The following is a 22,870-nucleotide window of genomic DNA, read 5'->3' as shown; positions in this document are numbered from 1 at the left end:
TATATTGTCTATCATAAGTGGTGACAATATGTCTATTTTTCTACATTACCATTTAATGACATACTTGTCTACTGTGGCCATCATGCTCATAAGCGTATGACAAACTGAAGCCGGTTGACTCACAAACACCACTGGACCAAATTTGCTTAAAATTAGCATAGTAAGGATTGGAAATACAGTATATAACTCTTTTGCAAGAAACCTATACTGTAAAACGTTATTGATTATTTTAAATACAAAGAAGAAATTAACACAAAACAGCTGCCTGCATTTAGTGAGTAAGCAGTTCTTTTGTCTCTGTAGGCTGAATGAAAACAGGTGATTTGTCACTTCTATTCACAGCTGACAATTAGCTTTGAAATGTTCTTACAATGAATTAATTACTGTTTTGTAATCAATAGCTATTGAGTATTTATTAATTGTTATAGAACCTATTCATTGCCTAATTCCCCGTTACTGGAAAACAGTATTTAAGCTCTTACCTATTCAGTTTAGTGACAAAGAATTATAATAAAACGCATAATATTAAACAAGCCATGCATTGATAAATATTGATTAAAGGCTTAATATAATTTAACAAAGAGATAAGGAGATTGTATTCAGCTTCAGAGTAATAAATTAAAAACGGAATCCGTTTCTTTTCACTTCCATTCAAAAGCAGTAAATTTGATTTGTGATGTTCATCCAAAAAGTAATTAATGTTTTTTTTAACAACACTTATTCAGATATACTATTTAATGTATTAATAATAAATAATTCACTATCGATTGAAAAACCAAAATTTTACACCTTTGTTCGCTGGAACTTGAATTAACATTATAATAAATTAATACTGCAAACCCCCTGTGCAGTTACTCATAATACAAAAACTAATGCAAAATCAACATAAGTAATAATTTTTACATGCTTTTTAAATCTAAAGAACATACTTGTGCTACACTGATATAAGGATTATAACACTAAAATGTACAATCATAAACACTAATATATATCTTAATCGACAGATGGGATTCTATCTAGAAAAAATATCGTTACCAACGGAAGATTATCTAATTCCTTCAATTTCGTCAATCAGTGTTTATTTAGCCAGTGTTTGCTAGCCTTGAGGCAAAGCGGGATATTTAATAACTCCCTGCTGTGGATAATTAGTGCTGTACAAGAAACACTGCAGCAGCTTTCCAGCTGATGAGAGTTGAGTGGGAAGGGGGGTCTCATCTAATGAGTAAAGTCAAATACTTCATTTACAACGTTTTTTAAGCCCATTATCAAATTGTAAACCTCGATTGTTACACCCCGCTAGTCGACAAGCACAATAACTAAGTAATTTTGTATCAAACATTTCTCAAATAATAAAAATACTTAAATTATAGATTGGTTGAAAAAAAACTCAACTACTGTAACGTTAACATTTTCTTTTATAGAACGTACATCTATTGTTTGTGAATATGGTCGGTGCTGGTATCCTCATTGTAGAAGTTAAAGTTGTAGCCACTGGCAAGTCTATATTGCCTTCTCTACTTCAAAAATCATGATAATATCTATTCCCTATGTGTGTTTGCCATCGTATCATTGTCTAATCCTACTACTATCTCATACTACTTTTTTTATAATACTATCTCCACAATTATTTGTAGCATTACCAACTACACTTGGACTAACAAAGTTGCATACCTGTCTGTCGTCTTCTCAACACCGTCAGGAACTTGTACCAATATGTATGGAAACAAAAAAGGGTATGATTGAAATTTATCAATAATGTTATAAACCGAATTACCGTTATAAGAAATATATCCGATTACTGACATCACCAATTGCTGCAATATCACTCCTTGCTTTGCTGTAAACGATCCACGCACGGGTGCTTATATAGTCAATGTGGACGGGCAAATGCAAGGTTAAAAGAGGCCGCCAACCTCTTTTTTTAAAGTTCTTATTATATTCCAATGTTTTTACTATGTATACGTTTAAATTAAATATTTCATTTTGTTTTGGTCTTTTGATCTTATGTACTTTACTGATTCAATTTTCTTTAAAGAGCTCCATAAATGTTAACACCTTTGTAAAGAATAGTAAAACCATTTTCTTCTAAATCCCTGCATAAATTGCTACCAGAGTCAATCTAAATTCTATTACAGACTCGCAAGAGCTCACAGCTGGGGTAAATGGCTTTCAGATACGTCTTCTGGGTTAACACATCTCTCTCTTTATAAAACGTATAATATTTACTCAAAAACCTCCAAATTAAATCCCAAACCTCTAATGGACTAAAACGTGGTTACTGGTACGAGTAGGTACAATTTATTGTATATTTAAATAACAACAACTGGTTATTTGATTAAATATGAATATTTAATTACGTAATTTTTTTTATCTAACCATCATCTTTTTCTTGTTAGAGTAACGATACTTTTAATGTTCAGCTTGACTATTAAGTACAACGACCAATTACTATAATAACCTCTCTCTCATGTTCTTCTTCTCCAGTAAACTAAACTATGTTATGTGATTAGCAAGCTGCTAGAATAGTTATTGATTTTCCTGTGGAATGCTACTTAAAGTTTGATAATTAATTACCCTTGACCCATTAAAAGGGCTTGAGAATTTGTCTGAAAATGTTTGAAGTTTGAGTGACTATTATGTTTAAAGATTTTCGATGTTTAAGCATGGATCATGACTTATTTATTGTAGGTATTGGTTGAAGTGTGTTTATTCAAATGATCTATTTATCGTAATCGTTCATTTAATGTCGAAAAATTTAATTACTGGTACTATTGTGTCTAAATATATATCATGATGTTTGTTATAAATGAATTGGTTAGGTAAATTATGACCATATTGTCTGATATGTATCTGCCACCCAGAACTATTTACAACCTATAGCTCCAACATAGACACATTCTCTTACTGAAACCTGTAATCAATGCTTTAACCGATACCCCAACTCACATTTTCAGTGGGAACCTTCAACCAATTTTTTAAAAATACAACAATTTTGATGGATACATGAAACCTACACTTTTTGATATACAGGGTGGAACGAAGTTAGTGTTAAAAAATTTTATGTGTTAAACTACTAAGTATTGGTGACAAAATGGCACCAATTTAAGTTTCCATACCCTCACAGGTAGCGAATAACAGACAATTTAAGATTTTTTCAAAATATTTGTACTTACTTACATAAAATGGCCATAAGTGCATTAAACATTGTTTTTATTCCAAATTCACTGTCATTTTCAGAATCCTTGTTAAATTTCCAATAGTAATAATACAAATTCATTGAGATTAAACATCTGCATAAGCCCTTATTCGGCCATGGAAGTTTGAATTTGTGATTTTTTATAAAAAAGTAATACATTTTTCTAAAGCTTTTCTGTACTACACTGGACTGTAGAGAGTGTCAAATATTACTAAAAACTTCTGCAGTTAATAACCTTTAAAATGATGTATAAACATCTACTGTTCCTTTGATTTGTCGTTCTCAAATTTAAGAGTTTCTCATGAAAAACACGGAACGGCTAATGTTTAATTTCCTTTAAAAAAAACCATGTATTGGCTTTTATGATATGGCAGCAGCTGCTTTAAAAATCATGTTTAAATGGGTATTATTGCAATTTTCAGAATCCTTGTAATATTCCTAATAAGAATGTTGAGGAATTGTTAGGATTAACACTTTATGAACCTATGTTTTGTGATGAATTTTCATTTAGGGGGTTTTCTTCTTATTTATTGGAATAAATTAAATATCGTTTACGGTGTTAGTTCTATGGCACATTCAACCGATGTGCGAGATTGATTGAAAGCAAAATACACAACTTGAATGATAAGAATGATAATGATGGGTCATATGGTGTGGTTTGCTGGCATGCCAGGTCGCCAGACCTAAGTCCACTGGACTTGTTTTGTGTGGCTATGTGTAGTACTTGGTCTACTCATCTTTAGTGGAAGATAATCAGAAAATTAACAACTGGATAATGAATGCAGATGTGCTAGTCAGAGGAACGTTGTATTTTAATTTTACTATTGGTGCCACGTGAAAAAAAGCTCGGCTGTGTATCTGGGAAAATGGAGGAGATTTTGAAAAAAAAACTCAAGTATAGTTGGCATCAAATAGAAGGCAACTATTAAAACGTCAAGGAAGTAAGGAACAGTTATTTAAGTTTCGAATATTGTTTGTTTTAGAATTAACTTTTATTCTTTGTATAAATAACTAAAACTAAGTATTTTTGAGGTGTTAACAATTATTTTAGTTAAGAAATATATCACTTGACTGAGTTGTTTCCATTAGCATGTGTCTAATCACTACAATCAATTAATTGGTATACTATACTTAGGTTAATTTTAGGTTTTTTTTACATATTGACAACATTGTAAAGTGTAGTATCTACATAATTTTATAGGCTACTCCATTGGAAGTATTTGCTTATGCTTAAAAATAAAACTCAAGTTAAATGTACCATGTGTAACTTTAAACAAAATTCAATGTATTCAAAATATTAAAATAAAACTACTGTAATTTAACATGTTTTTACAAAACATACGTTTATATGGTTGTTAATCCTAATAGACCCTTAATATTCTTACAATAAATCTCACAAGGATTCTAAAAATTACAATAGACCCTATTCAAATATAAATGTTATTGCAGCTATTGCCATATTTAAGCAAATACATGTTATTTTAGAGGAAATTAAACGTTAGCCGTTCCGTGTTTTTCATGAGAAACTCTTAAATTTGAGAACGACAAATCAAAGGAACAGTAGTTCTTTATACATCATTTTAAAGGTTATTAACTGCAGAAGTTTTTAGTAATATTTGACACTCTCTACAGTCCAGTGTAGTATAGAAAAACCTTGGAAAAAGTTATTAATTTTTTATAAAAAATCACAAATCCAAACTTCCATGGCCAAATAAGGGCTTATGCAGATGTTTAATCTCAATGAATTTGTACTATTACTATTGGAAATTTAACGAGGATTCTGAAAATGGCAATGCATTTTGAATAAAAACAATTTTTAATGCACTTATGGCCATTTTATGTAAGTAAGTACAAATATTTTGAAAAAATCTTAAATTGTCTGTTATTCGCTACCTGTGAGGGTATGGAAATTAAATTGGTGCCATTTTGTCACCAATACTTAGTAGTTTAACACATAAAGTTTTTTAACACTAACTTCGTTCCACCCTGTATATAGAACCAGTACTGTGGATGAAAAAAATACATTCAAATGGTAACTGGAACCGATATCTCCATCTTCCGACGTATACATATAAACCCTATGGATAACCTCCTACATATTAATGTAATATTACTGTATTACTAAAATTTAATGCCGTCTATTACCTTTTTGAATGTAAATAATATGGAAAATATGTTTTATATCTTATTTTACATTTTGATCCTTAGTTTCCTACTTGGAAATTTAAAACAATATTTCACTATTTATCGGCAGCAATAATGTTTTGCCATGTTGCAGCCCAAGTGCTAAACATAATTCAAGCGAGTATCATATTTGTTGTATCGGTCCATCGCCGGTGTATGAGTTATTGTACGGTAAGCTCATTAATTTGAGTTATCTCGGCGAAACTTTAATTCATAGCTTATTTATCTTTGATTACTGAACGAGTTAAAATTGTGCCATCTTTTAATCATTTTGAGATGACAATTAGTGCTCTCGCCAAAGTGCAAAGCCGAAAGTAATGGGGTGTACAAACTTGAGGTATTTCATTATAATTGAAAAAAATGTTATGCCACTCGTGCTAGTGAGTTATGTTTAATTTTCTTGAGTTAATTTAGACATTATATCCAACAAAGCTTTATTTTAACCGGGGGCCGGGCTATTACCGTGGAATTGAATGAAGGCCAGGCATTTGGTTAATTACACGTTTATCAGTTAGAAAAAAAATAGTTTGACACTTTATGGCAAAAACTCGGATATTTAACTGGCTAGGTACCTGAGTGGTTATAGTGCTTGCATACAATCAAAAGGCCTCCAGTTCGATCCTGGGAAATGTCAGTACCTTTTTGATGGTTTGAACCTGGACCCAGCTGTTCCTGATCATTGGGCTTTAAATAAATGATCCTGACTGATGAACCAGCGACAAAGCTACACAGATCATCTCACGATATCTACACTCATCCTTTATTCGTATTTGGGCTAAATTATGCACCTAGGTGGTGTTCCCATCTCAAATAATTGACAATTGAAATGGAAAAGGAGAATGAAAGAGGTTAACCCTAAATTTATGCTGTCTTGTTTTGTGAGTAAGTAACTTTCTCACTTAACCTGAAAACTAACAAGGTAGATGCATAATTAGCTACTTGTAACATCAAAAATTTTATTTCGTTATATATTTAATCAAGCCAGTTTTGTACTCTAAGATCGAAATACAAACATATTTTTACAATGATATAAAATTATAATTATGGCAAAGATAACTTCGAAGTGTCAGTGGGAAGGGTCTAGTGTCAACCAGAGGTTCGGAGGTATTGACATTCCTTCGGGTAATTAAACTACCCATATCAACTTTAGACCACCTCAGTCAGATCGTTCAATTAAACTGTATCTTCCGATAAATTGCTTTACGTTAACTTACTCTAAGGAGCTATATTATTCTAAACTAATCCATTAATAAGTGTTATATCTGTATATGTGATCAAAATATCATCGTGGTAACTATACAGTATTATGAACTATTTTTCTGTTCACGTTTGTTTTTGATATAAAAATATTAGCGTTGATTTTAAAATCTTAATGATGTATGTAAAGATAAATGTACATCCTTTTTGTAATATAATAATATAATGTAAAAGTATTAGGCTAAAATAACGCCACGTATAAGGGACCCTAGCCTGACCCAGGACCACAAATGTAGAATAGGCTATGTCTATGTTTGTAGTCCTGAGCCTGAACCCTATCTTGTGCAGTCACGTTTTTTGTGTGTTTGCCTATCTTCTATTTAGGTCTTTTTTAATTTTGTTTGTATATTATGCCTACTATACAGTGGTCTGGGTGGTTGTTATTTTGTGATGTTCCAGCTTCAGCCGGGTTTGCGTGCAACGCTTTTTTTAAAGATTTTTTCTTGCCTGAGGATGGATTCAGATTCCATACACCAAAATCTTATGACAACTATTTTTTTTACAAAATTCCATGAGTATAGTCCGTAATCCCTCAAATCACAAAACCAACGGTTTTAATGTTTCCAGCACTTAAAATATTGGAGTGGTTAGTTGTAAGAATAGATTAAATACGCTATTGGCATAGGTGTAAAAGTTTAGAATTAATTTCTATATTTTATTTAAAAATTTGCTAAGGTAAAATTCCGTGAGTTTACGTATTAACACACTATTAATAGGCCTACACTTATTATATTTATTTTATACACAGTACATGGTTTTAATGTGATGCTAAGTTAACAAATTAGACTCCATGGGTATAGTCCGTAATTCCTCAAATAACAAAACCAACGATTTTGGAATTAAAAAATATTTTCAGCATTTATAATATTAGAGTGGTTGGTTGTAAAAATAGATTAAATACGCTATTGGCATAAGTGTAAAAGTTTAGAATTTTTATATATTATTCAAAAACTGCTAAGGTCGAATGCTTTAAGTTTACGTATTATTTAACGCAAAATACTATAAATAACCACTCTTTGTAATATGTATTTCTTATCACTAACACACTATTAATAGGCCTACTCTTATTATATTTATTTTATACACAGTACATGATTTTAATGTTATGCTTAGTTAACAAATTGTTAAGAATTTAATTGTTATCAATTAAAGTTCCATGATAAATCTATGTGCTACATTACCCTATATCAATTTGAAGTAATTGTATCAATAAACTGTAGTTGACACTGCAAATATATGCAGTCCCGCATGGCTCAAACACGGTCGCAGCCTTGTACTACAAACATGCAAGTATATCAACAACATCTATACATCAGTTGTGTATGGATAAATATAGTACAGTGCTTTGTTTGATAATTTACCTAATCAGAATATAAAATCATCCAATATTTTGGAAAATACTAAACGTTTCCACTTCCTTAACTTTTAATTACATGACAGTTTTTTTGGGACGTTAAAAAAATGCTATGCCTAACTAATTGGTTGGTTTATTGTGTTTGTGTCCTTTAAAACATAATAATGTTGTGTTCTCTGTAGAATTAGAGATTTTAACTTGATGGCTATTATGCCACCCACAGGGGGTTGTGGGCATAATAGCCATTTGAAGAGTTTTTAAAATAAATGACTTAATTAATTACTTTTTCTTTATTCAGAAGCATCAAAAAAATTAAAAAATGCACTCGGTTAGTAAAATATTATAACTGCTAAGTTTTACGTTCCTAGGTAGATTTTTAGCTAGTAAAAAAAAATTAAACTCTTAGACTGGCCGTTATGCCCGTCCTTCCCCTACTTGTCGTTGTAAGGTCCTTAAAACGGACTACGAAAATACATTTCAATGTAGAAACATAACCATAAACTGAGGATAAAAGAGAATTTGAAAAGTTTTACGTGATTGTGCAATGTGGGTTTCATCGTTGGATAGTGATAGTGGTAAAATGTTGCCAGATAATTATGAATAACAATTAGACTTTTCGTAAATGTTTATTCAGAAGTCAAATATATGAAAGATTACACCAATATTTAATCGGAATCTTTGCTGAATTACATGTTTAAAAATATGAATTAGTTAGTCATACTCCTATGTTAGAGGGAGTCAATTCTTAAATGTATGAATACTATATCTGATAGTAAAATTCAGTTAATTAATTTATTTCTCAAATATTTCTTCTACAACCAGATACGGCTTGTAGGTTTTTTAATTCAAAGTATAAAGCTAGAAAGTAGATACTTACTAAAACTGTTAGATACTGTTGAAAATAAAACTTCTGATGGTTATTCTTAAATTTTATTTTTAAAACTATATTTTAGAAAGCCTAATATACAATGGCTATACATTGCTGTACCTAAAATCTTATTTAGTAATGCTATTATTCATAATAAAGCATTCTACGCAAAATCCCTTGCCCCACTCTGCAGAAACATAAGATATTGTTGAAAGCAAGTTTGACGTTTTAATACTTTTCTTGTTTTGTATTTAAGTTGCTCACCAGAGACACTTGAGTTGTAACTTGAGTCTTAATATTCCCAATGAGCCTGCAACTCTCAAATTTGTCTCTTTGTTTACTTTTATTTTTTGGTTTAAGTTTACGCTGAGGATGGTTTAGGGGATAACTTGAAAAAATAAATAGTATCAGCAATCTGTCATATACTTCTCTTCTTAGCTTTTCAAAAACCCTTATCATAAGAAAACCGTGGGAGTAACAGGTATGTTATGAGTAAAATCACATAAGTTGCAACAACTTTGAACTGTAATTTTTACAGCAGGGTTGTATCATATTTGAGTTGAAAGAGTCGTGTTAGGGCTACTAGTAATTCACAATTACAAGTACAAATAATCGATTCTTTTGATTAATAATTAATTGTCAGCAAGTGTAAAGCACGCCTCAGTGTAGGTGATGAATGGTTTTGGATATCATTTGTCATTTAGGCGTTTAAGAAATTTCCAATTTACACAACCCCAACATCTGCGTCTCAAAATCGCGTCTAACTAAATAAAATATTTATATTCTTAGTAAACAGATTATTTACTCGTATTAAAGAAATCTCATTAATTATCCATTGTCGTTCATTTTCAGCTTATTAACATAATCTTGTTACATAAGTTTTTAAATTTTACGAGAGTACCATGGATCACAATCCATTCGTCTACAAAATTATAAATAAAAATAATAAATAAGTAACATTCTATTTAAAAATAACTAACATTAATGGGTATTTCGTTAGTTTTTTTCTTTTCACTTTTTCCCCAAGTAATTCGTCTACAAAATTAACACAAGGAATAGAAGAGATAAATCATGATTCAGCTCTTCTATTCCTTGTGTTAATTTTGTAGACGAATTACTTGGGGGAAAAAAGTGAAAAGAAAATATAACTAAGTACCCAGTAATGTTAGTTATTTTTACTTTATAATGTTACTTATTTATTATTAGTGGACAAAATATTTCATGATTAAGAATATAAATAACACAACTTATTGTAGAAGTATATACTTAACCTATAGGCTAACTATGAAAGATAATGACTATTCGACTGATGTATGTTTTGTTTTCTCTCTAGACATAAAAAAATAAGTTTTACTGCTTTACACTAGCTATACATAATAAGTGGTTAGTGATAATATAACAAATTTTCCAAAATGAAACATAAAATATATAAGAAAGTTTTCTATTTTACTGTTATACATGGTAACTGTTTTTTTATATTCATTGCAGACACCATAATAGATCTAACACAAAATAGGAGATTGCAGTTGGGCGGGTAAGCATTTATTTTGTAGGCAGAATAAAAACAGGTGATTTGTTACTTCTATTCAACAGTTGACAATTAGCTTTGAAATGTCCTTACAATGAAATAATAACTGTTTTGTAATCAATAGCTTATACAGGTTTGATTAATTAAACCCACTCATTGCCGTATTTCCCGCAACTGTGAAATACTATTCAAACTCATATTCAGGGACAATGAAAATTAAAATTGAAAAGACCTTTTCATGAAAAAATATGGATTAGAAGGTTAATATAATTTTACCCACAAGGATGAAAAATACTTATGAATACCAGACTAATCAATTAAAGAAGTAAAATCAAAATTATCATAATTAATTGTAATGAAAATATTCAGTTCCAAATAATACAATCTTAGTAATGTAAATTTGGTCCTATTTAGCTTTTTATCTGAACCTCTAATTATTAAACCATTTGTTACAAACCTTAAGTATTTTTGTTACACAGCTAAACAAGCAACCAAACGTATTACGAAAACTGTATTTCATAAATGAACTTAATCAGAAGGAAAACTTATGTAAAGTATAGTTCTGACACAAATTCGGATAGTATATTATATTTGTTTCTGTCAACAATATGTGTTCATTTTGCCTTATGTGTTTATTTTTGTTTTTATCCTCAAGGCAAGGCGCGATATTTGATAACTCCCTGCTACGGATAATTAGTGCTGTACAAGAAACACTGCAGCATCTTTTCTAGCTGATTGTAGGAGAGTGGGATGAGGGAGGGGTCTCATCTAATGAGTCAAGTCAACGTTAAATACTTCCTTAACAGAAAGCTCTTTGGAGTAAATTATTTATATAAAATCAATACAATGCATGAAATGAATACTTCACTCGAGCAAAACTTGGAAGGTCAAGAAACAACAAATGCACATCCAATTACCAAAAGTAGTTTCAAATAAAACACATCATAAACATTGAAAATATTTTCGCTTATTGGTTTGGCATAAATTACTGAACAAATTTTTGATTGTTGTATCTTTTTTTACCCCAGTAAAATACTTTCTCGTACTCTCTTGAATTAAAAGCCTAATTTTAAGAGATTACATTTTAAACTATGAGAATAGTAATTGATTAAATCAGTTTAGTGTGCACAACCTTTTAGTAAATGATTGATATGCTATTTTAGATACTCAATGAACAAGACTCGCTGCATATTAGAGTCTTTAGCTGCACAACCATTTACCGTATAACCCTGGATGCTTCATACAGGGTAGATTATTGCCCAGCCAAACTACTTTAAATCCTTGGAGGCCAGGCATTTCCAGACACCTGATGAACACTAGCTCCACAAGTATCTGTTGCATCGTCACTGCCAAATATACTCGGCTTGGAAAATTTTCCTACTTGTTTGTCGTCTGTCTTGTAATTTTGTGGATACCAACAGAAGCTAATGTTACGCACTCGAAAAGAATAATTTAGGTCTGGATTACTTAATTGGCAGTCAAAGAGAACACTTAATCCCACCAACTATGTACACTTGTATTTTTGTGTCTGGATATTAAGTCATTAAAAAAGGTAAAATTACTTTTTTTACATTGTTGACTAACTCATAGCCAATTAATAAAAACTAATTCTATGAATTTGCAAATCTGGGTTCAAACTTAATGTTTAAAATTTGTCTTCAAGATGGAATCTCTAATGTAATAAATCCCTTTTCATTTTAACACATTAAGTACCATGATCTCTTAGAGCAGATTTACACAGGAGTATGACTGGTAGGAGAGAACTTGTTAAATTTACTTGAAAGAATTATTGTACTAAGAGGGTTAATTATGTCGCATAATTGTAACAGAAAGAGTGTCAGTGTAATCCAGAGCCATGAAGCAAAATGTGTAATTTGTCAAGTAATGGAGCGGTAGAGCAGGAAAAGCCACAATTGATGACTTTAGTAAAAACTGGCTGAATGTGGTTTTAACTCTACTACCTCCAGGTTGTGTATTAATCACCAAAGGTCAGTTAACAAGAGGGTTAGCTGGTTGGATCTTAATCATCATGTAGTAAACCAAAATGTTTAAAGATGAACTTAATATCTTTTGAACAGTTTTGGATTATACTAAATGATGGCTTAGGTCAATACAGGAAAATACTAAATACAAATACTACATTTGATTTTCCCACGTGCAGAAAACTGTTCCTGTTCATCCAAAATCTTATGTTCTATTGAATCTCTCAATCGGATTACTGGACTCTAATGATATAATTAATGTCTATAAAAACGTGTCATTAAAGATGTTATGTTCAAGCGTAACTCATGTTTCTTGATTAAGTGTATACAGGATATTCCGTTAGTAAATAGCTTAATTCCGAGAAATGGTTCTATGAGTAAAAATATTTATGATATGAATCAAGTTATAAGTGTGATGAAGTAGACTGCATACTTGTGCTTGTAAAAATTCTAAATGGAAATGTGTTAAAGAAAGAAAACCACTACCAAGAGTTTTTGTTCCTAAATAATAGGTGATATATTTTTTAATATTTTGTGTGTCAGATAATTTCTAATTTATAAATGGCTGCCAATTATAAATTTTTAACCGCAAGAGTTATTTTTTCTAACATGGGTCTCTTTTATCTTAACATACACCAAGTTTTATAACAATAGGTTGCTACAATCCAATTATAAATGTTTATGTAAATAGTAAAAAATTAACTATGGATTGTTCACAAAGCGATTTTGAAAAAGTTTCAGTCCTGATTTTCATTTAATTTTGACTCAATAGAATCATTTCCTGGAGTTTGAACGTTTACTTACGCAACACCCTGTATAACCGTCCCTAAGCTATCTTAAGACTCAATTTTATATTATATATACGAATATATTTTACTAGGATAAAATCTAGGGTAAATCAATCCGAACCCCACCTTCATACTTAAGGGTACGTTGGGACTTAAATGTCAAGTGCATCAAAGACTAAGCTGCATCTTGCTAAGTAGGACCTTTTAATCTATGGTAGGACATGCTAAATTTAATTGTTGATCTAGTTGCAAAGGAGGGGCTTTGTCCACCTTTAGACCCGTTCTAACAATAATGTCTTAATCAAAATCTCCTTAGGTGGTTGAAATTGTATTACTTAGTTTTTGAAAACAAAAACTTAACCTTACCATGGCTTATAACTAACTGTATATTTTAGTAAAAATACTTGTCATAACCTTCATGAAACATCACTTCTGCAAAGGTATTATATATAAAAGGTTTTACGTATCAAGGATTCAGTAGACTCAGTAATTATTGTCCTTTGGAAATTCTACAGGAAAACGAGTTAAACAAACAAACCATTTTCCAAGAGTATTTTTATCTTAGATAATAGGTGTTATTATGATTAATATTTTGTTTACCCGATAATTTCTAATATTATATTTAGTTTTTATAAACCATATCAAATATCAACTACTGAAATGTTTCAATAAGATAAACTGTATCACAAAGAGTTGGACTATTATCGACTAATTGATCAAAAGCTAAAAATTACAAATTAACAATTTCACACATTGGATACAAATTAAATGTATTTTTTGTGAATCTATTCGCAATAGCTAGGACGAATACCATACACAATCGGATTACAATATAAACGTTTCCTTGAAACTATACATTTGAGACAAACCAAGTGTTAAATGATTTACAGAAAAACAACGAGAACATTGTTTTGTAATATGTTTTAATTTTTTCTAGTTCATCCAAATAATCTTGTAAAACATTCCAAGTAAAGAATAAGGCTCTGACAGTTTCTAGTTGTAACCCTTTGTTTAAAATTCATCGACGCTTTAGATTTAATAGATCTGTAGTAACTTGGACTTGATGCAATTTATGTTTACTGTGAATCAATACGGATTGTTGATTAATGATTGACGTTAGATGATTAATCGGTTACACGTTCCTTTGGTTGATCTGTCAGTTTTGTTGCGTCGGTTCTGAACTGAAAAAAACTTCAACATAAAATATTCATGACACCCTCCAAAATTTAAACTTATATAAATGTGAAACAAAACTCATAAAATGTACTGCAAAGTTTAAACACACTATCTAATAGATTTAGCATCATTATTGATTAGAAGAAAGTTTTAGTGTTGGTTTGGTCTGGTTTATTTAGAGAAAGTTTTCTATTTTAATTATTTTTTTACAATAATTTTTATTTGAAATATAACTATCTGAAACTATCTGGTTATGAAGATATTGGTTTTATCTGGTAATATTGCGACAAAGTAATGCAGAAAAATCTTCATACCTCCTTGGATGAAAGAAAAAAGTTTAGTCCGTGCATCAGTGACCAATATAAAACAAATATAAATGTAGACATCAAATGAAAATTTTAATCTAATAGATCGAGAAGGCTACCAGCGAAATCAAAGCTAACGATTAAACCAAATGTTTACCCCTGATTAGGTCTGATGTAATGAATTTATGTTTCCAAGGTTGTAAATACATAAAGAACGAAAGTAGAAAAGAGCTTGATTATAAAACAATTTGTAACCTATGAACATGTTTAGTAGTTTTTTACCTGGAGTTTATTACACTTGCTCTAAAGTCTGGCCATATTATATTATTTAGAACACCATTTTACGATGACGCTTATCAAAAAAGAGCAATATCAAAAGTTATAATACTAACAAAGATTAAATAGAAAAATAATTATCAGTGTCAATACTTAGGCAGAACAATTTCAGCTGCAACAATACCCATCAAATCTGTGACTAATTTTCCAGTTGTCTAACTTTGATGATGAGCTCATAATACTCACTAACTTAATAACTTTTTGCAGAAACTTCTACCCAATGAACTACAGTGTATGAATGTGTTTTATAAAGTAACGTATATAACTGTAAATTATTAGGGATGGTAACGTTAAGTGGGTAGTTGTATAAAATTACAGTAGTTATATAACACTACGAATATAAATTATCATGGTACTACTGGACTATTAAAAATACATTAATGAAAACAGGGAAATTAATATGTAAATGTAACATACATGTAACTCGAAGTTAAAGTAATTATTTGACCATAACATCTGTGTATGTTATAAAAAAATATAAAAAAAACTCATACGCAATAAAGTAAAAATAAATGTTATACAGAAAAAAATGGATTACGCACAGTTTACAGTATTAGAAACAATAAAACGTCCAGGTTCGGCTAAAATTTTAAAATTAATGCACAAATGCAATAAAAAAACAGAAAATAGTTTACAATTTAAAACGCTTTGAGACGCCTTCATCGCGTTTATAAAATCACTTTAGTTGTTCATTTAAGATCCAAGAGGATTTCTCAGCCTTAATCAAGTCTGATATCAATCACTTATATATTGGGGAAAGGAGGGACAAAGGGATGGAAGGAGGGTAAAAGGGATGAAAGGTGGGGAAAAGGGATGGAAGATGGGAAAAAGGGATGGAAGGAGGGAAAAGGGATGGAAAATGGGAAAAAGGGAAAAGGGATAGAAAATGGGGATTTCTCAGACTTCACAAGTCTGATATCAATCACTTATATATTGCCACAATAGAATCACCGAATCACTTGAAAGACAATCAACGCCAAGTGATCTGAGACGCTTACACATTGTTTGGTCAATCACTTCCACATTATGCCTCCGCATGTGTTAATTTAACTGAGTTTTGCTCAGTTAACATTCGTCTAGCCACAGAAAACATACTACTATAACCCAGAATGCCAACCGCGTGGTAAAAAGCATTAAGTGTTTATGGTATTTTGAGAGAGCTTTGCCTGTAGATCGTAGGCAGCGCCACCAGCGTTGCTATGCTGAGTGCATGGCAACGCTGGTGGTGCTGCCTACGATTGACATGCAAAGCTCTCTCAAAACACTTAATGCTTTTTACCACGCGGTTGGCATTCTGGGTTATAGTAGTACGTTTTCTGTGGTCTAGCTTAAGTTCTTCATTTTAGTAGATGAAGGTGAGACGAGATGTACTTCTTAAAAGAAAAGTTAACATTATTTTCAATAAAGACTACAGAATTCAATATTTATTAAGTATACTCGGTGTTTTTCATTTATGAGGAATGTGGTTTCATTTGTTTCTTGCTTAGTGTAACGAGGCAAATTGCTGCAAGACTACAACAACATCAACAACTAACTTGGAAAAAACACTCAATTTGACTCGTATAAGTATTCATAAAGATCCCCCCTTACATGAATTAAATTTTGAGTTAGAACCCACCGGGAATTTTATAAAGTAGTTTTTCATTGAGTTTTTTGTTTATTTTAAAACTTTTTTACTGAATAACTCTAATAAAAATTTTACAAACATAATACAGTATGGGTAACGCATTTACTATTTAGTTATGACGAAAGTTGTAAAAATTTGGTGAACCAGTTGGAAATAAAATAGTAGATGGACTTAGCCACGATCAATTTAAAACAAAACTAATTGCCTTCATTAACCGTAGTTGTTCCACACCGGCCTCAGTTAGAAAGAAACATGGATTGCGGGTGAATGATTTAAAACAGCTTAATTGCTTTCACTAAACGTAATATTAATTAAAAGAACCACAGTGAAGGGGTTAGAATGGATACTTTGCAGTACTTTTCTGCACAAGACAGGTTCTAAATTGCTTCTTAAGAAAGCTGAAGTGATAACAATGTTTATATATATATTTGTATATGTTATGAATTACGTTTGGGGTAAACAATGCTAAAACGACATGTAAATGCCAAGAACATAAGTTAAAGATTGGGTTATACAATGTTTGTTCCACAACAAATGTTCAAAGTAATTAAATTTAACTTAAAGGTGGGAGAAAAACTCAAACACATTCTTTGTTGAGTATTCTTCTTACCTTTGCCCAGAACACAAAACAATATAATGTCTTGAATAATGAATCGTAATCTTTGTATACATGTGCTTGTTTATGAATAATCATTCAAAGATAACTATATGATACATAGCATATATTGTTTTTTATATATGCCCCTTTTCATATATCCCTTTTTCCCATTTTCCATCAATGGATTTAAAAAATGGCATTTTGGATTAAAAACAATTTAAAGAAAAGTGGTCTAAACAAAGTTTATGGATTACCAGGGCTAGAACCCGTACCTGCACTAGGCTAGCAACCTGCATACAAATAATAAATTTCTAAACACACACACACACACAATGACACATTGACTAACACACGCTATGAATGAATGTAAATTATCAAACAAATATAAGGAACCCAAAGATGTGTCATTAGAGCCATCTGGCTTTCCATAAAATTACTGTAATACAAGTAATAACTCGACATAAGTATTACAAAAAACAAATAGTAAACGAAAATGTTATTAGTTGAACTTGAAATGAGAATATTTAGCTATAAAATGCATAAATACTGGGTTTAAAAGAATGCTTGGTTGGTTGTTTCCAGATGAGTTGAAAGGTTTATTGTGCAGAAGTTTGGCTGCGGCGTTTCTTGTAAACGATTATTTTTTATCTCTTTTTAAAGAAAACAATTCCATAATTCCTAACAATTGTGATAACATCTATTTTTATTTTTTAATTTTACTTTCTTTTTCTAAAATATTAGTTTGCAGAAAAAGAATGCACAGCTTTATTTGGTAAAATTTGTTTCAAACACAACTTGGAAATTTGTTGTGTGATAAGCCATGGCTTAACATAAAATGTAATGTGCCTAGTTATAAAATCTATTTAAAATATGTTATGTGTAATAATATATGTTACTTTAATTTATTTTTCATTAAATCTGTAAAAATAAAATAATAAAGAAGACACTTAGGCCTAAATCTTAATTGTTTTCAACTTGCCACAAAGTACGAAAAAAGTTAATTCAACTTTAGAATTAGGTGTCAACGGTTCAAAAATATGAAATTGGTTTTATAATGAAAATGGCAGGAAAACATAACTTTTTTTAAATTTTATACTTAGAAAACAACAACTTACTGTTTTAGCGGTTAGTAATAATAACTCAAGAGATTTCTAACAAAATAAATTAATCGATCTTCTAATGCATGCATATTCTTTTTTATGAACGTTTATAAAACCTTAATAATAACGATTAACTATTCTAAAGAGTAAAAAAATCCTCCGGCAAGTGTTTAAATGGATGAAAAAAACTTAAGCGTTTAAAACAAACAGTTTATTTTAGAATTAATTTTTTCCGTTTTAGAAACGTATACGACTGTTAAGTTGATTTGAGCTGTAAAACTCTGCAAAGAAGATTTCGGCAAAAGCCTCTCGATTGTTGCAATAATTCAACTGTAATTGCTGAGCTGGGGAAGATTGCCTCTCCTAAAACTTTGTTCCTTCTTAACAACTCGGAATATTTCAAGCTGAGTTTGAGGCTCACGTCGACATCTATTTAAGTGTTTTCAGATTTTGTGTTCAGTTTTTAGTTCTTTGTTTTTGTGTTCCACCTGTTAATTCGAACAGAACGATCTTGCCGCGTTTGAATTTATTTACTGTAAATCTAATCAAATTTGGGTATTTTGGGAATCTTTGTTAACAAGTTAACTTTACTATCGTTGTTAAAATTTGGTTGTAAAACATTTTAGGGAGTTACCTTCTTGAGTAGTAGCCACTGTATTGTAATTATGCTAAATTTTGGCAAGAAATGATCACGTCGGGGTCACCACTGAAGAAGTAGGTTCTTCTTTAACTATTTTTGTTACTTTTATGATAAAATTATTCAAGAAACTAAAAGAAAATAAAATCCCTTTTTCCCTCCTTTCATTCCTTTTCCCCTTCTTCCATCCCTTTTCCGTTTTTCCCTTTTTTCCATCTTCCATCCCTTTTCCCTTTTCCCATCTTTCATCAATTTTACCCTTTCTCCCTCCTTCCATCCCTTTTTCCCTCCTTCCATCCCTTTTACCCTTTTTCCATCCTTTTCCCTCCTTCCATCCCTTTTTCCCTCTTCTCCATCCCCTTTTCCCCATCTTCCATCCCTTTTCCCCTCCTTCCATCCCTTTTTCCATCCCCTTTTCCCTTTTTACTATCTTCCATCCCTTTTCCCGTCTTCCGTCACTTTTACCCTTTTAATGTCCCTTTTCCCCTCCTTTCATCTCTTATCCCTTTTTTCCCTTCTTCAATCAATTTTACCCTTTTTCCCTCCTTCCATCCCTTTTTCCCTCCTTCCATCCCTTTTCCCCTTTTCCCATCCCTTTTTCCCTTCTTCCATCCCTTTTCCCTTTTTTCCCTCCTTCCAACCCTTTTCCCCTCCTTTCATCCCTTATCCCTTTTTCCCCTTCTTCCATCAATTTTACTCTTTTTCCCTCCTTCCATCCCTTTTTCCTCCTTCCATTACTTTTTCCTTCTTCCATCCATTTTTCCTTCTTCCATCCCTTTTCCCCTTTTTTCATCCCTTTTTCCCTTTTTTCATCCCTTTTCCCCTCCTTCCATCCCTTTTTCCAACCCTTTTCCCCTACTTTCATCCCTTATCCCTTTTTCCCCTTCTTCCATCAATTTTACTCTTTTTCCCTCCTTCCATCCCTTTTCCCCTTTTTCATCCCTTTTCCCCTTTTTTCATGCCTTTTCCCCTCCTTCCATCCCTTTTTCCATCCCCTTTTCCCTTTTTACTATCTTCCATCCCTTTTTCCCGTCTTCCATCACTTTTACCCTTTTTACATCCCTTTTCCCCTCCTTTCATCCCTTTTCCCCTCCTTTCATCCCTTATCCCTTTTTTCCCTTCTTCAATCAATTTTACCCTTTTTCCCTCCTTCCATCCCCTTTTCCCTCCTTCCATCCCTTTTTCCCTCTTCTCCATCCCCTTTTCCCAATATTCCATCCCTTTTCCCCTTTTTCCATCCCTTTTCCCCTCCTTCCATCCCTTTTTCCATCCCTTTTCCCCTCCTTTCATCCCTTATCCCTTTTTTCCCTTTTACCATCAATTTTACCCTTTTCCCCTCCTTCCATCCCTTTTCCCTTTTTCCCTCCTTCCATCACTTTTACCCTTTTTCCATCCCTTTTCCCCTCCTTTCATCCCTTATCCCTTTTTTCCCTTTTACCATCAATTTTACCCTTTTTCCCTCCTTCCATCCCTTTTCCCTTCTTCCATCCCTTTTCCCTTGTTCCCTCCTTCCATCCCTTTTACCCTTTTTCCATCCCTTTTCCCCTCCTTTCATCCCTTTCCCCCTCCTTTCATCCCTTATCCCTTTTTCCCTTCTTCCATCAATTTTACCCTTTTCCCCTCCTTCCATTCCTTTTTCCCTCCTTCCATCCCTTTTTCCCTCCTTCCATCCCTTTTTACCCTGTTTCCCTCCTTCTATCCCTTTTTCCCTACTTCCATCCCTTTTTCCCTTCTTCCATCCCTTTTCCTTTTTCCCTCCTTCCATCCCTTTTTCCCTCTTCTCCATCCCCTTTTCCCCATCTTCCATCCCTTTACCCCTCCTTTAACCCCTTATCCCTTTTTCCCTTCTTCCATCAATTTTACCCTTTTCCCCTCCTTCCATCCCTTTTTCCCTTCTTCCATCCCTTTTCCTTTTTCCCCTCCTTCCATCCCTTTTTTACCCTTTTTCCCTCCTTCCATCCCTTTTTCCCTACTTCCATCCCTTTTCCCCTTCTTCCATCCCTTTTCCCCTTCTTCCATCCCTTTTCCGTTTTACCTTTTTTTCCATCTTCCATCCCTTTTCCCTTTTCCCATCTTTCATCAATTTTACCCTTTCTCCCTCCTTCCATCCCTTTTTCCTTCTTCCATCCTTCTTCCCCTCCTTCCATCCCTTTTTTACCCTTTTCCCCTCCTTCCATCCCTTTTTACCCTTTTTCCCCTCTCCCATACCTTTTACCCTTTTTCCATCCCTTTTCCCCTCCTTCCATCCCTTTTCCCTCCTTCCATCCCCTTTTCCCTTTTCCCATCTTCCATCACTTTTACCCTTTTTCATCCCTTTTTCCCTTCTTCCATCCCTTTTTCCCTTCTTCCATCCCTTTTTCCCTTCTTCCATCCCTTTTCCCTTTTTCCATCTTCCATCCCTTTCTCCCGTCTTCCATCAATTTTCCCCTTTTCCCCTACTTCCATCCCTTTTTCCCTCCTTCCATCCCTTTTTCCCTCTTTTCCATCCCCTTTTCCCTTTTCCTCATCTTCCATCCCTTTTCCGTTTTTCCCTTATCCTATCTTCCATCCCTTTTCCGTTCATAAATAAAGAAATAATAGTGCTGCACCCTGTTGATCAATCTTAAAACTGTTGATGCTTTTGCATGTCATAGAACCAACCTTTTTAGTTGAAACAGCTGACTAAATTCTTTAATTCCCTTTAAGTATGAATACTCATAAGGTTAACATAGGGAATTACAGAGCCACTGGGGCGGATCCCGAAAGGATTTTTGAGATAAGAATGTGCCTATATGTTGATCGGGAATGTGAGCTATCATTATTCCAAATTTCAGCCAAATCCGTCCAGTAGTTAATGCGTGATTGAACTTCAAACACACAAACTTTCACATTTATAATATTAGTAAGATATGATAACAGATGTCCTCTCTTTTTCAGATTTTGATTAAATTTTGTTCACAAAGATTCTAATAAATTTTTTTTTTTTGGGCTCATGATTAAGAAGGAATTATAAACTTAAAACAAATTGAAATTTTTAAAGTATATTGTATGAAGAAGGAATTTTTAAAGATTGAAATTAATATACTTTTGACGAGCAGAGCTTATTTTCAAGAATTTTAGTTAAATGATATTATGGAAAAATGAAGATTTGAAATAAAAGTTTTGTTCAATCATTTTCAAGAAGATATTATCTTTACCTGTTTTGGCACTTACACAAATGTTTACAACTTAAGACATTAAATAAATAAATTAAAAACTAGATCATGTGGGCCTTGTACGCTACAATGGCAGCGATACTTTTTTAGTCACTACATGTAACTAAATTAGTGACATTTTAATTAGCAAAGTTGTGTAACCCAAAGGTCACATTTGTACTAAAGTAGACTCTCCTTAGTTTCGTTTAGTTTAATTATATGTAATTAAATACAAGGGCTCCAAAAGTATTAATTTCCTTTATCTGACTGTACCTCCTCTAGTGAAAATTTCTGCCGTCGCTGATCATAAGAAATCTATATTTTCTACATGAGCTTTTTTCCCTCATTAGAAATATATTTTGTAAACATTCTTCATTCATAAAAGGTAGTACACTCCTGTTTCCCTTTTTATCTAGTGCAGCTAATATTATGATGCCATTGTTTTCCACAAACTATTTATGACTAAAAGAGAATAAAATTCAGTTCTGACCCACATCAAGGAGATTCTACAACCAAAATGTACCATTTTTTTTCCTCTTTATTATTCTCAAATATTGAACAGTATTTCAACCCTTTATTTATTAATTGCATTTGCTTGTAGAAAAATATAGTCTTTGTTTATCTTTGGGAAAATTTAACAGATTAGATTTTATTTTAGGGAGTTATTTGTGTCTGGTCCTTTAATTTTTAAAAGCTTTAATTAGTAATATAATTTGGCTGAGCCAGTAAAAATACAAGATTTAATGTATACAAAACTTTAA

At 32.0% G+C, this 22,870-nt stretch overlaps 1 protein-coding gene across 1 annotated transcript; it reads right to left on the bottom strand.

Moving 5' to 3' along the window:
- Positions 1-20,905: 20,905 nt before the first annotated feature.
- On the bottom strand, positions 20,906-21,307 carry LOC128995711 (sperm protamine P1-like). The gene has a single exon (XM_054420729.1). It carries the CDS (start codon positions 21,305-21,307, stop codon positions 20,906-20,908), a length of 402 nt encoding a protein of 133 aa, XP_054276704.1.
- Positions 21,308-22,870: the final 1,563 nt, after the last annotated feature.

This window comes from Macrosteles quadrilineatus, unplaced genomic scaffold (genome assembly GCF_028750875.1).
Source record: "Macrosteles quadrilineatus isolate MER2022 unplaced genomic scaffold, UCM_ALF_1.0 Scaffold_5__1_contigs__length_97177068, whole genome shotgun sequence".
In the NCBI taxonomy this organism is placed as follows: domain Eukaryota; kingdom Metazoa; phylum Arthropoda; class Insecta; order Hemiptera; family Cicadellidae; genus Macrosteles; species Macrosteles quadrilineatus.
This window is presented reverse-complemented; position numbering and strand designations above follow the sequence as displayed.